General features: G+C 46.1%; 3 protein-coding genes across 4 annotated transcripts in view; all 3 read left to right on the top strand.

The window, feature by feature from the left end:
• The first annotated feature begins 196 nt into the window (after positions 1-196).
• coq9 (coenzyme Q9 homolog) lies at positions 197-4,737 on the top strand. Its single transcript, XM_084017106.1, has 9 exons — positions 197-311; positions 1,490-1,697; positions 1,838-1,973; positions 2,117-2,259; positions 2,371-2,455; positions 3,070-3,174; positions 3,425-3,580; positions 4,271-4,324; positions 4,469-4,737. The coding sequence occupies exons 1-9, from the start codon at positions 251-253 to the stop codon at positions 4,502-4,504; spliced, it is 984 nt and encodes a 327-aa protein (XP_083873232.1). The 5' UTR covers positions 197-250; the 3' UTR covers positions 4,505-4,737.
• Positions 4,738-5,233: 496 nt separating this feature from the next.
• Positions 5,234-8,527, top strand: polr2c (RNA polymerase II subunit C). The gene is made up of 9 exons (XM_084017113.1): positions 5,234-5,418; positions 5,636-5,685; positions 6,035-6,103; positions 6,255-6,307; positions 6,685-6,813; positions 6,884-6,935; positions 7,232-7,400; positions 7,485-7,559; positions 8,236-8,527. Exons 1-9 carry the CDS (start codon positions 5,333-5,335, stop codon positions 8,378-8,380), a joined length of 828 nt encoding a protein of 275 aa, XP_083873239.1. The 5' UTR covers positions 5,234-5,332; the 3' UTR covers positions 8,381-8,527.
• Positions 8,528-9,787: 1,260 nt separating this feature from the next.
• Positions 9,788-12,997, top strand: part of wwp2 (WW domain containing E3 ubiquitin protein ligase 2) — a 41,358-nt gene continuing 38,148 nt past the window's right edge. For both annotated transcript variants that reach the window (XM_084017080.1, XM_084017079.1), the window contains exon 1: positions 9,788-9,841. The gene's annotated coding sequence lies outside the window, so the exon portion shown is untranslated. The remainder of the gene's footprint in view (positions 9,842-12,997) is intronic.

Genomic DNA, 12,997 nt, shown 5'->3' with positions numbered 1-12,997 from the left:
ATTTGACCTTTGAAATGTAGCAGGTATTATATTATATATAATCATGATATATATTATATTAAATAATTCAGATGGAAAAAATGCAGAAAATAGAAACTAAAAAACAAAATCATAAATACAAATAAATAAGAACGTTCTATGCGTTTTAGACTGAAGGCCCCGTGTCACTTCCGGGGCTTGATGCGTTTTCACAACCGCGTCGCGTTAAAGTGACGTAGTTGCCCTGCGACAACAACAACAGTAGCGAAAGATGGCGGCGCTGCTGAGAGGTCTCCGCGCTGGAAGAAGGACACTCCGGGGGCTGGGCGGCGGTAAGACGCGACTCTGCCCGCTGTCTGTGTTGACAATGAACCGCCTGGAGGACATGATTCACGATAATAATGTCATTTATTTTTTCTCCCTTGGTTGTTTTGTTGCACGATGCGGAAACGAGTTGTTGACATTAGCTGTTGGGCTAACACTAAAGTCACTTCGTGAGCACGAAGGACATGATTTAAATCATTACTTTTTATTTTTTAACAACGCGGTTATTGTGGTCGACACGGTGCTCCGGTTCTTTAGGCCTCCGTGTTTTAACGGGGAGTCTTCACCCGTTATGGTAGCTGTCAGGAGTCCGTCTCTACTGCTTTGGCTCTATAGAGGTGGTCGACCGATATGGGCATTTCAATGTCCGATGCCGATATTTAGAGAGCAGACCGATATATAATGCCAATGTCATGGTTGTTGTTATATGTTACGTTGTATCTCTGTGCACATGACAAATAAAGAACCATGAACCTTGTTTTTTTTTTTTTTGCATCTATTAAAATAGGATATAATAATAACAAATAAGACACTCAACTTAAATGCACATTTATTTAACACTCATGTATTATTCACTTGAACATAGAAAATATGTGAAAATATAAAATGTGCATTGTCAGCCACATCGACGAGGCTGCCTTCAGACGTGTCGACAGACGTTTTCTTGTTTATCGGCCTCGTGAGCGCAGGCATGGGCCGATGCAGATCATCTCAAAATGCCATTAATCGGTCTACCACTACTATATATAGCTAGATGATCCAGGTTCAGATGTTCAAGTACATCAGTCATGGTTCCCTGCAAAGCATACTCAACTGTCCAATCACTAATTAACCAATTAAAAACACATCTCTTAATTTATTTGAAAATGACGTATATTGAAATAAATTTTCAGAAGTTTAGAAACATAAAAAAAAAAAATCCCACTCATGTTAGCCAGCAAGCAAATGGAAATAAGCTTATTCTAATGGGACAGACAGATGTGTGCTCAGAAAACAGCAACAATAATAATGTGAATATCTTCTGGAGCTGTGTGCTGCCACCTAGTGTCCACAACATAGAACAGCACCCTCCAGAGGACCTCAGTGTGTCTATTCTATTTCATCACTCTTATTCTTCTGAACATCATGCTGCTTTCAGAAGCAGTGTTTGCCTCCTGGAAGCTAATGAATGTGTTTCTCCCGACAGTGGTGGCTGCACCAACACTAACACACCCCCCCACTCTGAGTCGAGGTTTCCATCGTGCAGCACTGAGGCTCCAGGATGAGTCCAAATCTGACAAACCGCCTTCCTCATCATCCAAAACCTACCACGAGCACTACCAGGCCCATCCTGCTGAACCGGAGGACTCGACATCAGAACCAGCAGCCGGGGAGGCTCCCGGGTCAAACACCAGGTCAGTTTCGGAGAAAATACTGATCTAAAGTCAGTTAGAACACAACATGCAGGGTTGTACGGGTGCTGGAAATCCTTGAAAACAGTGTGTGTGTGTGTGTGTGTGTGTGTGTGTGTGTGTGTGTGTGTGTGTGTGTGAAGTTACCAGGACCAGGCCGGCGAGCACGACGAGGAATATGAAACAGAGGAGCAGCTTCAAGCTCGGATCCTGAGCGCTGCTCTGGAGTTCGTCCCGCTGCACGGCTGGTCCATGGAAGCCCTGGCGGCCGCCGCCGAGGTGAGCTCACGTTCCAGAGATGAACCTCGACCTTTGTGGTGACGGTACCGACGAGGGGTCGTGGTGACTTTACATTCTGTCGCCACTAGCCGGCGGTTCTGGAGTGTGATGTCACAATGCATTGTTGTTGTTGTTGGTACCAGACTCTGGGCCTGTCCTCTGCATCCTCTGGGATGTTCCCTAACGGGGCCGGAGACCTGGTCCTCCACTTCGTGGCCCAGAGTAACGCCCAGCTGACGGAGGTCCTGGCTGAGCAACACAACCAGGTCCAGCTGGGTCAGGCCGAGTACGCCTCCACTCACATCTGCACACATCTGTTACGTCCTTCTTCTTTAAAAATCCTCAGTTAGAGCTCCACATGGAGAATAACAGACTTTCTTTGACAACTGTGTTCCAGACCGAAGCAGACCGCTGACTTCCTCAGAGACGCTGTGGAGACCAGACTGAGGATGCTGGTCCCCTACCTGGACTCTTGGCCACAGGTAGAACTGTTTTTTTTTTTTTTTTTACTGTTCTTGAGCTTCACAACCTGGAATTAAAATGGATTTTTATTTTATGTGAAGATCTGGTTCAGTCCCCCTAAACCAGATCTGGTTCAGTCCCCCTAAATCAGATCTGGTTCAGTCCCTCTAAACCAGATCTGGTTCAGTCCCCCTAAATCAGATCTGGTTCAGTCCCTCTAAATCAGATCTGGTTCAGTCCCCCTAAACCAGATCTGGTTCAGTCCCCCTAAATCAGATCTGGTTCAGTCCTCCTAAATCAGATCTGGTTCAGTCCCCCTAAATCAGATCTGGTTCAGTCCCCCTAAATCAGATCTGGTTCAGTCCCCCTAAATCAGATCTGGTTCAGTCCTCCTAAAACAGATCTGGTTCAGTCCCTCTATATCAGATCTGGTTCAGTCCCTCTATATCAGATCTGGTTCAGTCCCCCTAAATCGGATTCAGATCAGGTTCGTTCCTCCTCACCAGACTAGTTTGTGTAGCTCCGTTACATCGAATCCATTTATATTCCAGCTTGTAATGTTATGTTATTATTATTATTGTTATTATCGAAGCTGTAAGCCTTTTGACCCTTGACCTTGTGACCTCGTCCTCAGGCCATGAGCATCCTGCTCCTTCCTCACAACATCCCAGATGCTCTGAAGCACCTCTCCACCCTGGTGGACGACATCTGGTACTACGCCGGCGACCGGTCCACGGACGTGAGTGGATCCTATCACCCCCGATCCCCTTCTTCTTCTGCTCACACCTTCCTGTCCTCCTCTCATCACCACCCACACGATATCAGGCCCGCCTCCTCCCAGGTCCCAGCTGACCTCATCCAGCAGCCAATTCATCGACATCTAATTCTGTATTTCCTTCCCTGCTGTTTTTCTCTACGTGTCGCTTGTTGCTGTCTGATGGCACGTTGACTCGTCCTTTACGTAACGTTGCTACGCCTTTCCCGTGTAGATGAACTGGTACACCAAACGGGCGGCGCTGACGGGCATCTACAACACCACCGAGCTGGTGATGCTGCAGGACTCCTCTCCAGACTACCAGGACACCTGGAGCTTCCTCGACAACTGCATCCAGGATGTAGTCAACATGGCCACCGCCGCCAAGCAGGTAGAGTGTTTATACAGCTTGTAGTCCAGAGACCAGACCAGACCATGTGGAGAAACCAGAGACTGTCTGTGGTCCCCCAGAGGTCTAGATAGTAGCCCACATTAGTCCAGAGACCAGACCAGACCATGTGGAGAAACCAGAGACTGTCTGTGGTCCCCCAGAGGTCTAGATAGTAGCCCACATTAGTCCAGAGACCAGACGAGACTATGTGGAGGAACCAGAGACTGTCTGTGGTCCCCCAGAGGTCTAGATAGTAGCTCACATTAGTCCAGAGACCAGACCAGACTATATGGAGGAACCAGAGACTGTCTGTGGTCCAAACAACAAGGTCTCTGCTGTATTTATGTCTAGATGACCTTATTTGGAGTGTTGATGGAGCAGCTACAATGTTAGCGTAGCCTAGCACCATCAACCAGACTCCATTCAGAAAACCAGCGTTTTAACAGTAGTTATCTTGTGGTCTTGCAGACAGACCTAACAAAGCATGACTCAGCACTTTGTACTGATCACCATCATGATGGAGTTATTTCTGCATCCTTTTCATCTGGTTATTGATATTAAATCACAGATCAATGGTTGGTAGTACAAGTTGGGCACAATGAGTTGAGACTGAAGGGAGTGAAACACGGACTCTGACCTGACCTGAATGTATTTGGCTGATATTTTAAAGGTTGTGTGTTCGTTCTGTAGGCGCAGACGACTGGTGAAACGGTGGTGCAGGGGCTCATGGGAGCGGCTGTTACAGTGAGTGTTTGTGTCATGCTCTTAATCCAGACCTGAACGATTTCAACTGATTCAGACATTCAGTGCATTGGATTGTTTGAATAATATGTTGAGACATTTGAATGTGTGGAGAGGGATGTGACTGACGTTTGTTGTGTTTCACAGCTGAAGAATCTCTCAGGACTGAACCAGAGGCGATGATGTAATCATCTCTCTCTCATTCTGACCGCCTGGCTTGTGTCGTGAGCTGAAGATCAATGTTCTTTCTGATCTTATTTACGATCACCTGTAAAGAGTCTGAACGTGTTGCAAGAGGAAACCATCATCGCCGTAGTGACCGGCCTCCTTCTGTTCACCTGTAACACCGGTGGCTTCTCTGCTTTCACTGATCTACTAATTCTTATAGTTCAATAAAGTAGTAGTTATATATTGTATATTTAACATTTGTGATTGTTTTTTATCAGGTAAATATGAGATCAGACAAGTGTAGTGTTTTATCTAGTTTTTGATATACTGTGACCAAACTGCATTGTTTCTGGGATTGTCTGTTCTACAAGCAGATACTAATTGGATATACACTACGATTAAACAGTACACACACCTAGGTTTAAAGTCTTCACATGTTGTCATGGAAATGAGTAAGGCAAACTTCCTCTTTAATAATAATACGTTTTATTTTTATAGTGCTTATTTTCTTTTCTTCTTTTTACTTTATGTTTATTCTCAGTACTTATATAGTGCTTTCAAAACGTACTCAAAAGCACTTTACATATAAATTAAAACAAAATTAAATGAAATAATACGTTGAGCCCTTTTATTTTGAAAATAACTTTCCGGGAACGGTGTGACCCGGATTTTAAATCAGGACCCGCCTCATTGCTCCACCGCGACCAATCAGTACTCGTATTTACATCTCCTGGCCAATCAGCGGGCGGTAAATAGCTCCCGGAGACCTTCGAGTGGAACAGCGGTACAGGAGTGTGAGAAGCACCGCGAATCTTTTTGTTTTTAGTCCCGTTTAACGCCAACATGCCGTATGCTAACCAGCCGACGGTGAAGATAACAGAGCTGACGGACGAAAATGTCAAGTTTGTGATTGAAAACACGGACCTGGCGTGAGTACTCACTCGTTTTATCCGTTGAAGAAAGCGGGTAGCTAAACGGACTAGCTAGCTTAGCTAGTTTCTGTTTAAGAGCAGATATGTTGGGGTTTGGAAGGATTGTAATTAAGAATATTACGTTTTATCGGTGTGTTTGTTTCCTCAGCTTATACTTCCCAGTCAGCGTTAATGGCTGCGTGAATTTTCTCAAAACTTCTTTTCTCCTTCTTAGGGTCGCAAACTCGATCCGCCGCGTCTTCATGTCCGAAGTGGCCACTATCGGTACGAAGTCTCCTATTCTCACCATTTCACTCACTCTGCTGTCAGACTTTAACACTTATTAACCCTAACCCTAACACACTTACCTGTAAAGTTTCAGATCCACCCGTCACTCCTCCACATTCCGAATATGGTCACTTCCTTCACTGGTTGCAAACATCCAGGATGGATGGCTGAATTAACGCTATCTTTATTAATTTTCCATCAGAAGTGTAGAACTGAACAACGTGACTTTACAGAAATAAACCAACAATTGAAGTGATTTAAAAAATAACAAACAGCTGATAGTACACTACTTTAAATGAGATGGTAAAACACCCGGTTACCAACTTGGTTGTTTCTTTATTTGCAGCAATCGACTGGATCCAGATCGATGCCAATTCATCCGTTCTGCATGACGAGTTCATAGCACACAGAGTTGGTATGTATATCCCCGTTTAGGATACGCTTCAAGGATACCTGATGCGTGTACTTGTACATGTGATTCCAGGACTTGTACATGTGATTGTACTGTTCCAGTGTGACCAGAGAGGCCTGATACTTGTAAACGTTGATGTTCTCGTTCTCTTCAGGTCTCATCCCGCTCACCAGCGACGACATCGTGGACAAAATGCAGTATTCCAGGGTGAGTGTGCTGCCGTAGCAGAGACGAGACCCTTAAACGTTCCACTCTACACTCACTCCTGCCGTGGGTTTGAGTCCCAGATTGGATCAGCAGAGAAAAGAGGGCAACATTTAGATTGTTTTTTTAATTGTATTTGAATCGATCTATATATTTTCAACCTCTCTGAAGTCAGCGTGAACTTCTACATGTTGTCCTTTTTTTGGTTAAAGTCTAATATTAAACTGATTTGGAAATAAAATATTTTATCTTTATTTAGGATATTTTGACATTTTATAAATACTGTTTGTTGTTTTCACTGACAAACGCATTGCATAAGTACGTGATTTAAATCCCACAATCCTCGGTGTGATGATGTCACTTCCCGTGATTGTCTGCAGGACTGCACCTGTGACGACTTTTGTCCAGAGTGTTCTGTCGAGTTGACGATGGACGTTCGATGTACGGAGGATCAAACTCGCCACGTCACCTCCCGAGACCTTCTGTCAAACAACCCCCGAGTCATCCCGGTGAGTCCGTCCTCCGTCTGCTGAGTCATGATGAGAGGAGGAGAAACAGCTGACTGTGTTTTGTCTCCAGGTGACGTCAAGGAGTCGAGACAACGATCCCAACGACTATGTGGAACAAGACGGTGATTCATTCTTCATGTTCACTTTAGTGTTGGGAGGTGTCATTACCTAGTTCTTCCAGCAGAGGGCTCTGCTGCATACAACCACTACACAACCTGCAGAATAACTTCCTCAAGGCATCAGAATGGTAATCAATATGTTTATCAATATGGTAATGATAACGTCTTAACCCTGTCTCCTCTTCTCCACTCTCCTCTTATCTGTCTCTCCTCTTCTTCACTCTTTTCTTCTTCTCTTTCTCCTCTTCTTCACTCTCTCCTCCTCTTGACGTCTCCTCTTCCTCCTCCGTCGTTCTCAGACATTTTGCTGGTGAAGCTCCGTAAAGGTCAGGAGCTGCGTCTCCGAGCGTACGCCAAGAAAGGCTTCGGGAAGGAGCATGCCAAGTGGAACCCAACCGCGGGGGTTTCCTTTGAGTATGACCCCGACAACGCTCTGAGGCACACGGTCTTCCCCCGACCTGAGGAGTGGTACGTCCCGTCGGTGTTCGGCTCTTTGTGAACGATGAATGTTAAACGTTCATTACTGAACGCCGTCGTTGCTCTGCTTCTCAGGCCCAAGAGTGAGTACTCCGAGATCGAGGAGGACGAGGTCCAGGCTCCCTATGACCCCAACGGGAGGCCCGAGAGGTGAGACCACCATCCTCACACCTTCATCAGGGTCCATGTGGTCTATGTGGTCCATGAGACCATCTTCTTCTACACGTAAACACGCACTCACATCTTCAACACTACGTTCTAATAATCTCTTTTTCTTACACATTCAAGCCAACAATGCAGCATCAAAAATATCAAATAAAATATTCCTTCTTTTATACACTTTATATTCAACTATATATATATATATATATATATATATATATATATATATATATATATATATATATATATATATATATATATATATATATATATATATATATATATATATATATATATATATATATTAGTGTGTGTTTGAGCTCCTGCTCCGTTGTAATAAACGGTAAGTGTATATACATTGAGACTCTCCTGCTCCGTTGTAATAAACGGTAAGTGTATATACGTTGAGACTCTCCTGCTGCGTTGTAATAAACGGTAAGTGTATATACGTTGAGACTCTCCTGCTCCGTTGTAATAAACGGTAAGTGTATATACGTTGAGACTCTCCTGCTGCGTTGTAATAAACGGTAAGTGTATATACGTTGAGACTCTCCTGCTCCGTTGTAATAAACAGTAAGTGTATATACATTGAGACTCTCCTGCTCCGTTGTAATAAACGGTAAGTGTATATACGTTGAGACTCTCCTGCTGCGTTTCCTTGCAGGTTCTTCTACAACGTGGAGTCGTGTGGCTCGCTTCGACCGGAGACCATCGTCATGTCGGCGCTCGCCGTCCTCAAGAAGAAGCTGAGCGACCTGCAGACTCAGCTGAGCCACGAGATCCAGAGCGACGTGCTCACCATCAACTGACCAATCGGAAGGCTTGTGGATATCCGGGGTGTCGTCGCGTTCCTGCAGGTGGCGCTCATTCTCCCGACAACTTCCTGTACGCGTTCACACATGGACTGGAGCGTCTCACATTAGATGTTTATTATCGAGTTCAGTTTAACTTTTTTTAAATAAATCTGTCCTGAGGAACCAGCACATATGTTACTTCCTGTTTCTTCTTCTCGGTGCCTTTTAAAGTGTGGATGGTGACCGGCGTTTCCATGGAGACCAGGAGTCGGTCGCATAAACAAAACTAACCCTATTTCTGATTTCCTATCATGTTATTGCACATCCGCCCCGGCTCGCCGCTGTTCATCAGTCGTTTACAGGAACGCCAACTTGAAACCCTTCCGGAACATCTGGAAGGTTCTTTTCAGAGACGTGTCGCAGGTTCGTCAACAGGAACACCAAATATTTGTTTTTGCTCTCTGACTTGTGTGTTTGCTCCGTGTCGTTATTTAACACATCAGTCACTACTGTGATTGTTCATGTGTTTGGTAGCAGACGACGTTACTCATCTGGAATTAGTTGTTTTTAAGTTTTAAAGCATTGAAATCAAATCCTCGCTCATATTGTTTACCCATGAAACAATCTATGCAGGAATATCGATTTTTTTTTCTTTGTATTTTATAGCAAAATCTGTACTTTCCTGGAAAACAGCTAGCACCAACCGATTTCATCCAACAATTGGATGAAATGATGGCATGACATCCATCCTTCAATCAAATCAGTTGGAGATGGTGGTGAGCTCATCTGTTGAATAGATAAATCAAATTCCAGTGAAGTTGCTGCTCCGTGGTCATCAGATCCACCCGTCGCTCCTCTACACTCCAAATATGGTCACGTTCTTCACCGGTTGCAAAAAATGCAAGATCTGAACATTCAGCCAGTTCTGCTGCTCTCACGTGGAACAAATAAATACATTCATGGGCCCCGAGAGTCAGTCCTGTACTGAGGCTAAAATCCTGAATAAAAGCAAAATTTCCCATCTTGGAATCAATAAAGTATATCTATCTAAAAAGGCCAAATGAATAACTTAAAAGAAATTCATGCAGTTTAAAGTTAACGTTAGATGGACATTCAGGTTGAGTTTATGATTAGTTTCTCTCTGGGTTGCTTAGGAACTCGCATGGATTTGTTATAGTGTCTTAATTAATGAATTATAATTAATATTATTAGACTGATATCATACTTTCAAGTTTAGACTATTTATCCTATATTTAATTATTTGCTGTGGCATCTGCTTGATAATAATTGTATCATGTTTGCTGAATGTGTTCTCAATCAATAGAAGCTTAACTTATAAAAAATAAATAAATAACCGTTATTTACGACCCACAATCCTTTGTGCAATAAACGACGTTCTCCCGGGGTCACGTGATATTGTCACTGAGGCGGAAATGAAAGTTCACTAGCGACGGCGGCAGAGTACGGCTGAAAAAGGTACGACAAAGATTACATTTCGGCCGAATTGCAGGCAGTTTAAACGGATATGACGTGTTAGAACACGGTCCGTGTAGATACCGAGGCGGTTTAACGCGTTGTCAGGGGACCGGGACGGCTTTTATCGGCTTGTCCTTTTATTAAAACCCCTACGAAGCTCGCTTGCTAACCGTTAGCTTCTTCTGGGTGAAGCTAACCCTAATTAGCCACACCAAACCGGATGTACCGTCTCTTTCCCCCTTCAAAACAAAATGCCAGAGTGGTGGGGTAGTAAGTTAAACACGGCTTACTATATCGTGGAGCTGCGTGCTGTCGTTTTATTTGAGTTACGTGTCGCCTCTAAATGCAGTGTGTTTTATTATGAGACGTTACGCGGAGCAACGTTCGCCATTCGAGTTGTAGTTTAGAAGGAATCACCGGAAGTCAACGCTCTTCGTAGCGTTGGCTTGACTGTGATGCACAGAAAATGCCCCGACCATCTTCCGTGTTTGTGTTTTGTGCGCATCATCCAAGGGTATTTAAATATGTCGACACATCAAGTGTGTGTTCAAGGAAAACATAAACATCTCTTTGTTGTTTCCGGTTGCACAAGCAGGGGGTCGAGCTCCTCGCGCTGCGGAGCTCGCGCTCAGCTCGACTCACCAAGGTTGGAGGATGATGATGATGATGCTTTGTTGTTGTGGTCGCCGGGATTTGATGGTCTGCAGAGACCGGCGGACATCAGCTGGTCGCTAAGCACCTTCACGGTCGGCTTTTATCCTGGCGTCACGTGATCACGGGGTTTAGTCTGGTCTCAGTCACCTTGGTGGGGTTGCAAGTAATCCTTGAAAACATTTGACTTTTAGTGTCTGTGGTGTTTTGCTTGGACGTAGACTAAAGGTCTATAAATGTGTGTTGTATGTGATGACATCTATGATAGAACAGAGAAAAGAAGATCTCCATATCTGAGGGACTGAAAACAGCATTTTCTGACATTTCTTTATGAAAAATGACTTTTGATGATGAACAGATGATGAAAATAGTTGGTGATTATATTTCTGTGGATCTGTTAGTGGAATTAGTTTTCCTTTCATTTGTGGTCCTTCTGTAAAAAGCTGTCTCCAAACATCATGTTGGTTGTTTAGAGGACAATAACATCTCATTTAATGTGATGAACAAGTGACATAATAAGTAGACTGAATACTGACCATTGGATTGGTACAAAGATGGAGTTTACCACAGCTGGAAGGGGCTGGAAAAGCATGGAAATGTACCTGGAAGTGCTTGGATTTGACTCTGGTAAAGGTGTAGGGACCCTGAAACCTGTCCTGGTCCTCTCGTCCTCCTGTCTTCTGGTCCTCTGGCTCTCTGTTCCTCTAGTCCTCTTGTCCTCTGGGCCTCTAATCCTCTGGTCCTCTGGGCCTCTAGTCCTCTGGACCTCTGGTCCTCTAGTCCTCTGGTCCTCTGGTCCTCTGGTCCTCTGGGCCTCTAATCCTCTGGTCCTCTGGTCCTCTAGTCCTCTGGACCTCTGGACCTCTGGTCCTCTGGTCCTCTGGTCCTCTGGTCCTCTGGGCCTCTAATCCTCTGGTCCTCTGGTCCTCTAGTCCTCTGGACCTCTGGACCTCTGGTCCTCTAGTCCTCTGGTCCTCTGGTCCTCTAGTCCTCTGGACCTCTGGTCCTCTAGTCCTCTGGTCCTCTGGCCCTCTGGTCCTCTGGTCCTCTGGTCCTCTAGTCCTCTGGTCCTCTGGCCCTCTGGTCCTCTGGCCCCCTAATCCTCTGGCCCTCTAATCCTCTGGTCCTCTAGTCCTCTGGTCCTCTGGTCCTCTAGTCCTCTGGCCCTCTAATCCTCTGGCCCTCTAATCCTCTGGTCCTCTAGTCCTCTGGCCCTCTAATCCTCTGGTCCTCTGGCCCTCTAATCCTCTGGCCCTCTAATCCTCTGGTCCTCTGGCCCTCTAATCCTCTGGCCCTCTAATCCTCTGGTCCTCTAGTCCTCTGGTCCTCTGGCCCTCTGGTCCTCTGGTCCTCTGGTCCTCTAGTCCTCTGGTCCTCTGGCCCTCTGGTCCTCTGGCCCCCTAATCCTCTGGCCCTCTAATCCTCTGGTCCTCTAGTCCTCTGGCCCTCTAATCCTCTGGTCCTCTAGTCCTCTGGCCCTCTAATCCTCTGGTCCTCTAGTCCTCTGGTCCTCTGGTCCTCTAGTCCTCTGGCCCTCTAATCCTCTGGCCCTCTAATCCTCTGGTCCTCTAGTCCTCTGGCCCTCTAATCCTCTGGTCCTCTGGCCCTCTAATCCTCTGGTCCTCTGGCCCTCTAATCCTCTGGTCCTCTGGCCCTCTAATCCTCTGGCCCTCTAATCCTCTGGTCCTCTGGTCCTCTGGCCCTCTAATCCTCTGGCCCTCTAATCCTCTGGTCCTCTAGTCCTCTGGCCCTCTAATCCTCTGGTCCTCTAGTCCTCTGGCCCTCTAATCCTCTGGTCCTCTGGCCCTCTAATCCTCTGGTCCTCTGGCCCTCTAATCCTCTGGCCCTCTAATCCTCTGGTCCTCTGGTCCTCTGGCCCTCTAATCCTCTGGCCCTCTAATCCTCTGGTCCTCTAGTCCTCTGGCCCTCTAATCCTCTGGTCCTCTAGTCCTCTGGCCCTCTAATCCTCTGGTCCTCTAGTCCTCTGGCCCTCTGGTCCTCTAGTCCTCTGGCCCTCTAGTCCTCTGGCCCTCTGGTCCTCTAGTCCTCTGGTCTTCTGGTCCTCTGGTCCTCTGGCCCTCTAATCCTCTGGTCCTCTAGTCCTCTGGTCTTCTGGTCCTCTAGTCCTCTGGTCTTCTGGTCCTCTGGGCCTCTAATCCTCTGGTCCTCTGGTCCTCTAGTCCTTTAGTCCTCTGGTCTTCTGGTCCTCTAGTCCTCTGGCCCTCTAGTCCTCTGGTCCTTTAGTCCTCTGGTCTTCTGGTCCTCTAGTCCTCTGGCCCTCTAGTCCTCTGGTCCTCTAGTCCTCTGGTCCTCTGGTCCTTTAGTCCTCTGGTCTTCTGGTCCTCTAGTCCTCTGGCCCTCTAGTCCTCTGGTCCTCTAGTCCTCTGGTCCTCTGGTCCTTTAGTCCTCTGGTCTTCTGGTCCTCTAGTCCTCTGGCCCTCTGGTCCTTTAGTCCTCTGGTCTTCTGGTCCTCTAGTCCTCTGGTCCTCTAGTCCTCTGGTGCTC

This window comes from Eutrigla gurnardus, assembly GCF_963514095.1.
Source record: "Eutrigla gurnardus genome assembly, chromosome: 9".
Classification (NCBI taxonomy): Eukaryota; Metazoa; Chordata; class Actinopteri; order Perciformes; family Triglidae; genus Eutrigla; species Eutrigla gurnardus.
The sequence above is the reverse complement of the archived record's forward strand: the minus strand, read 5'-3'. Positions and strand labels throughout refer to the sequence as shown.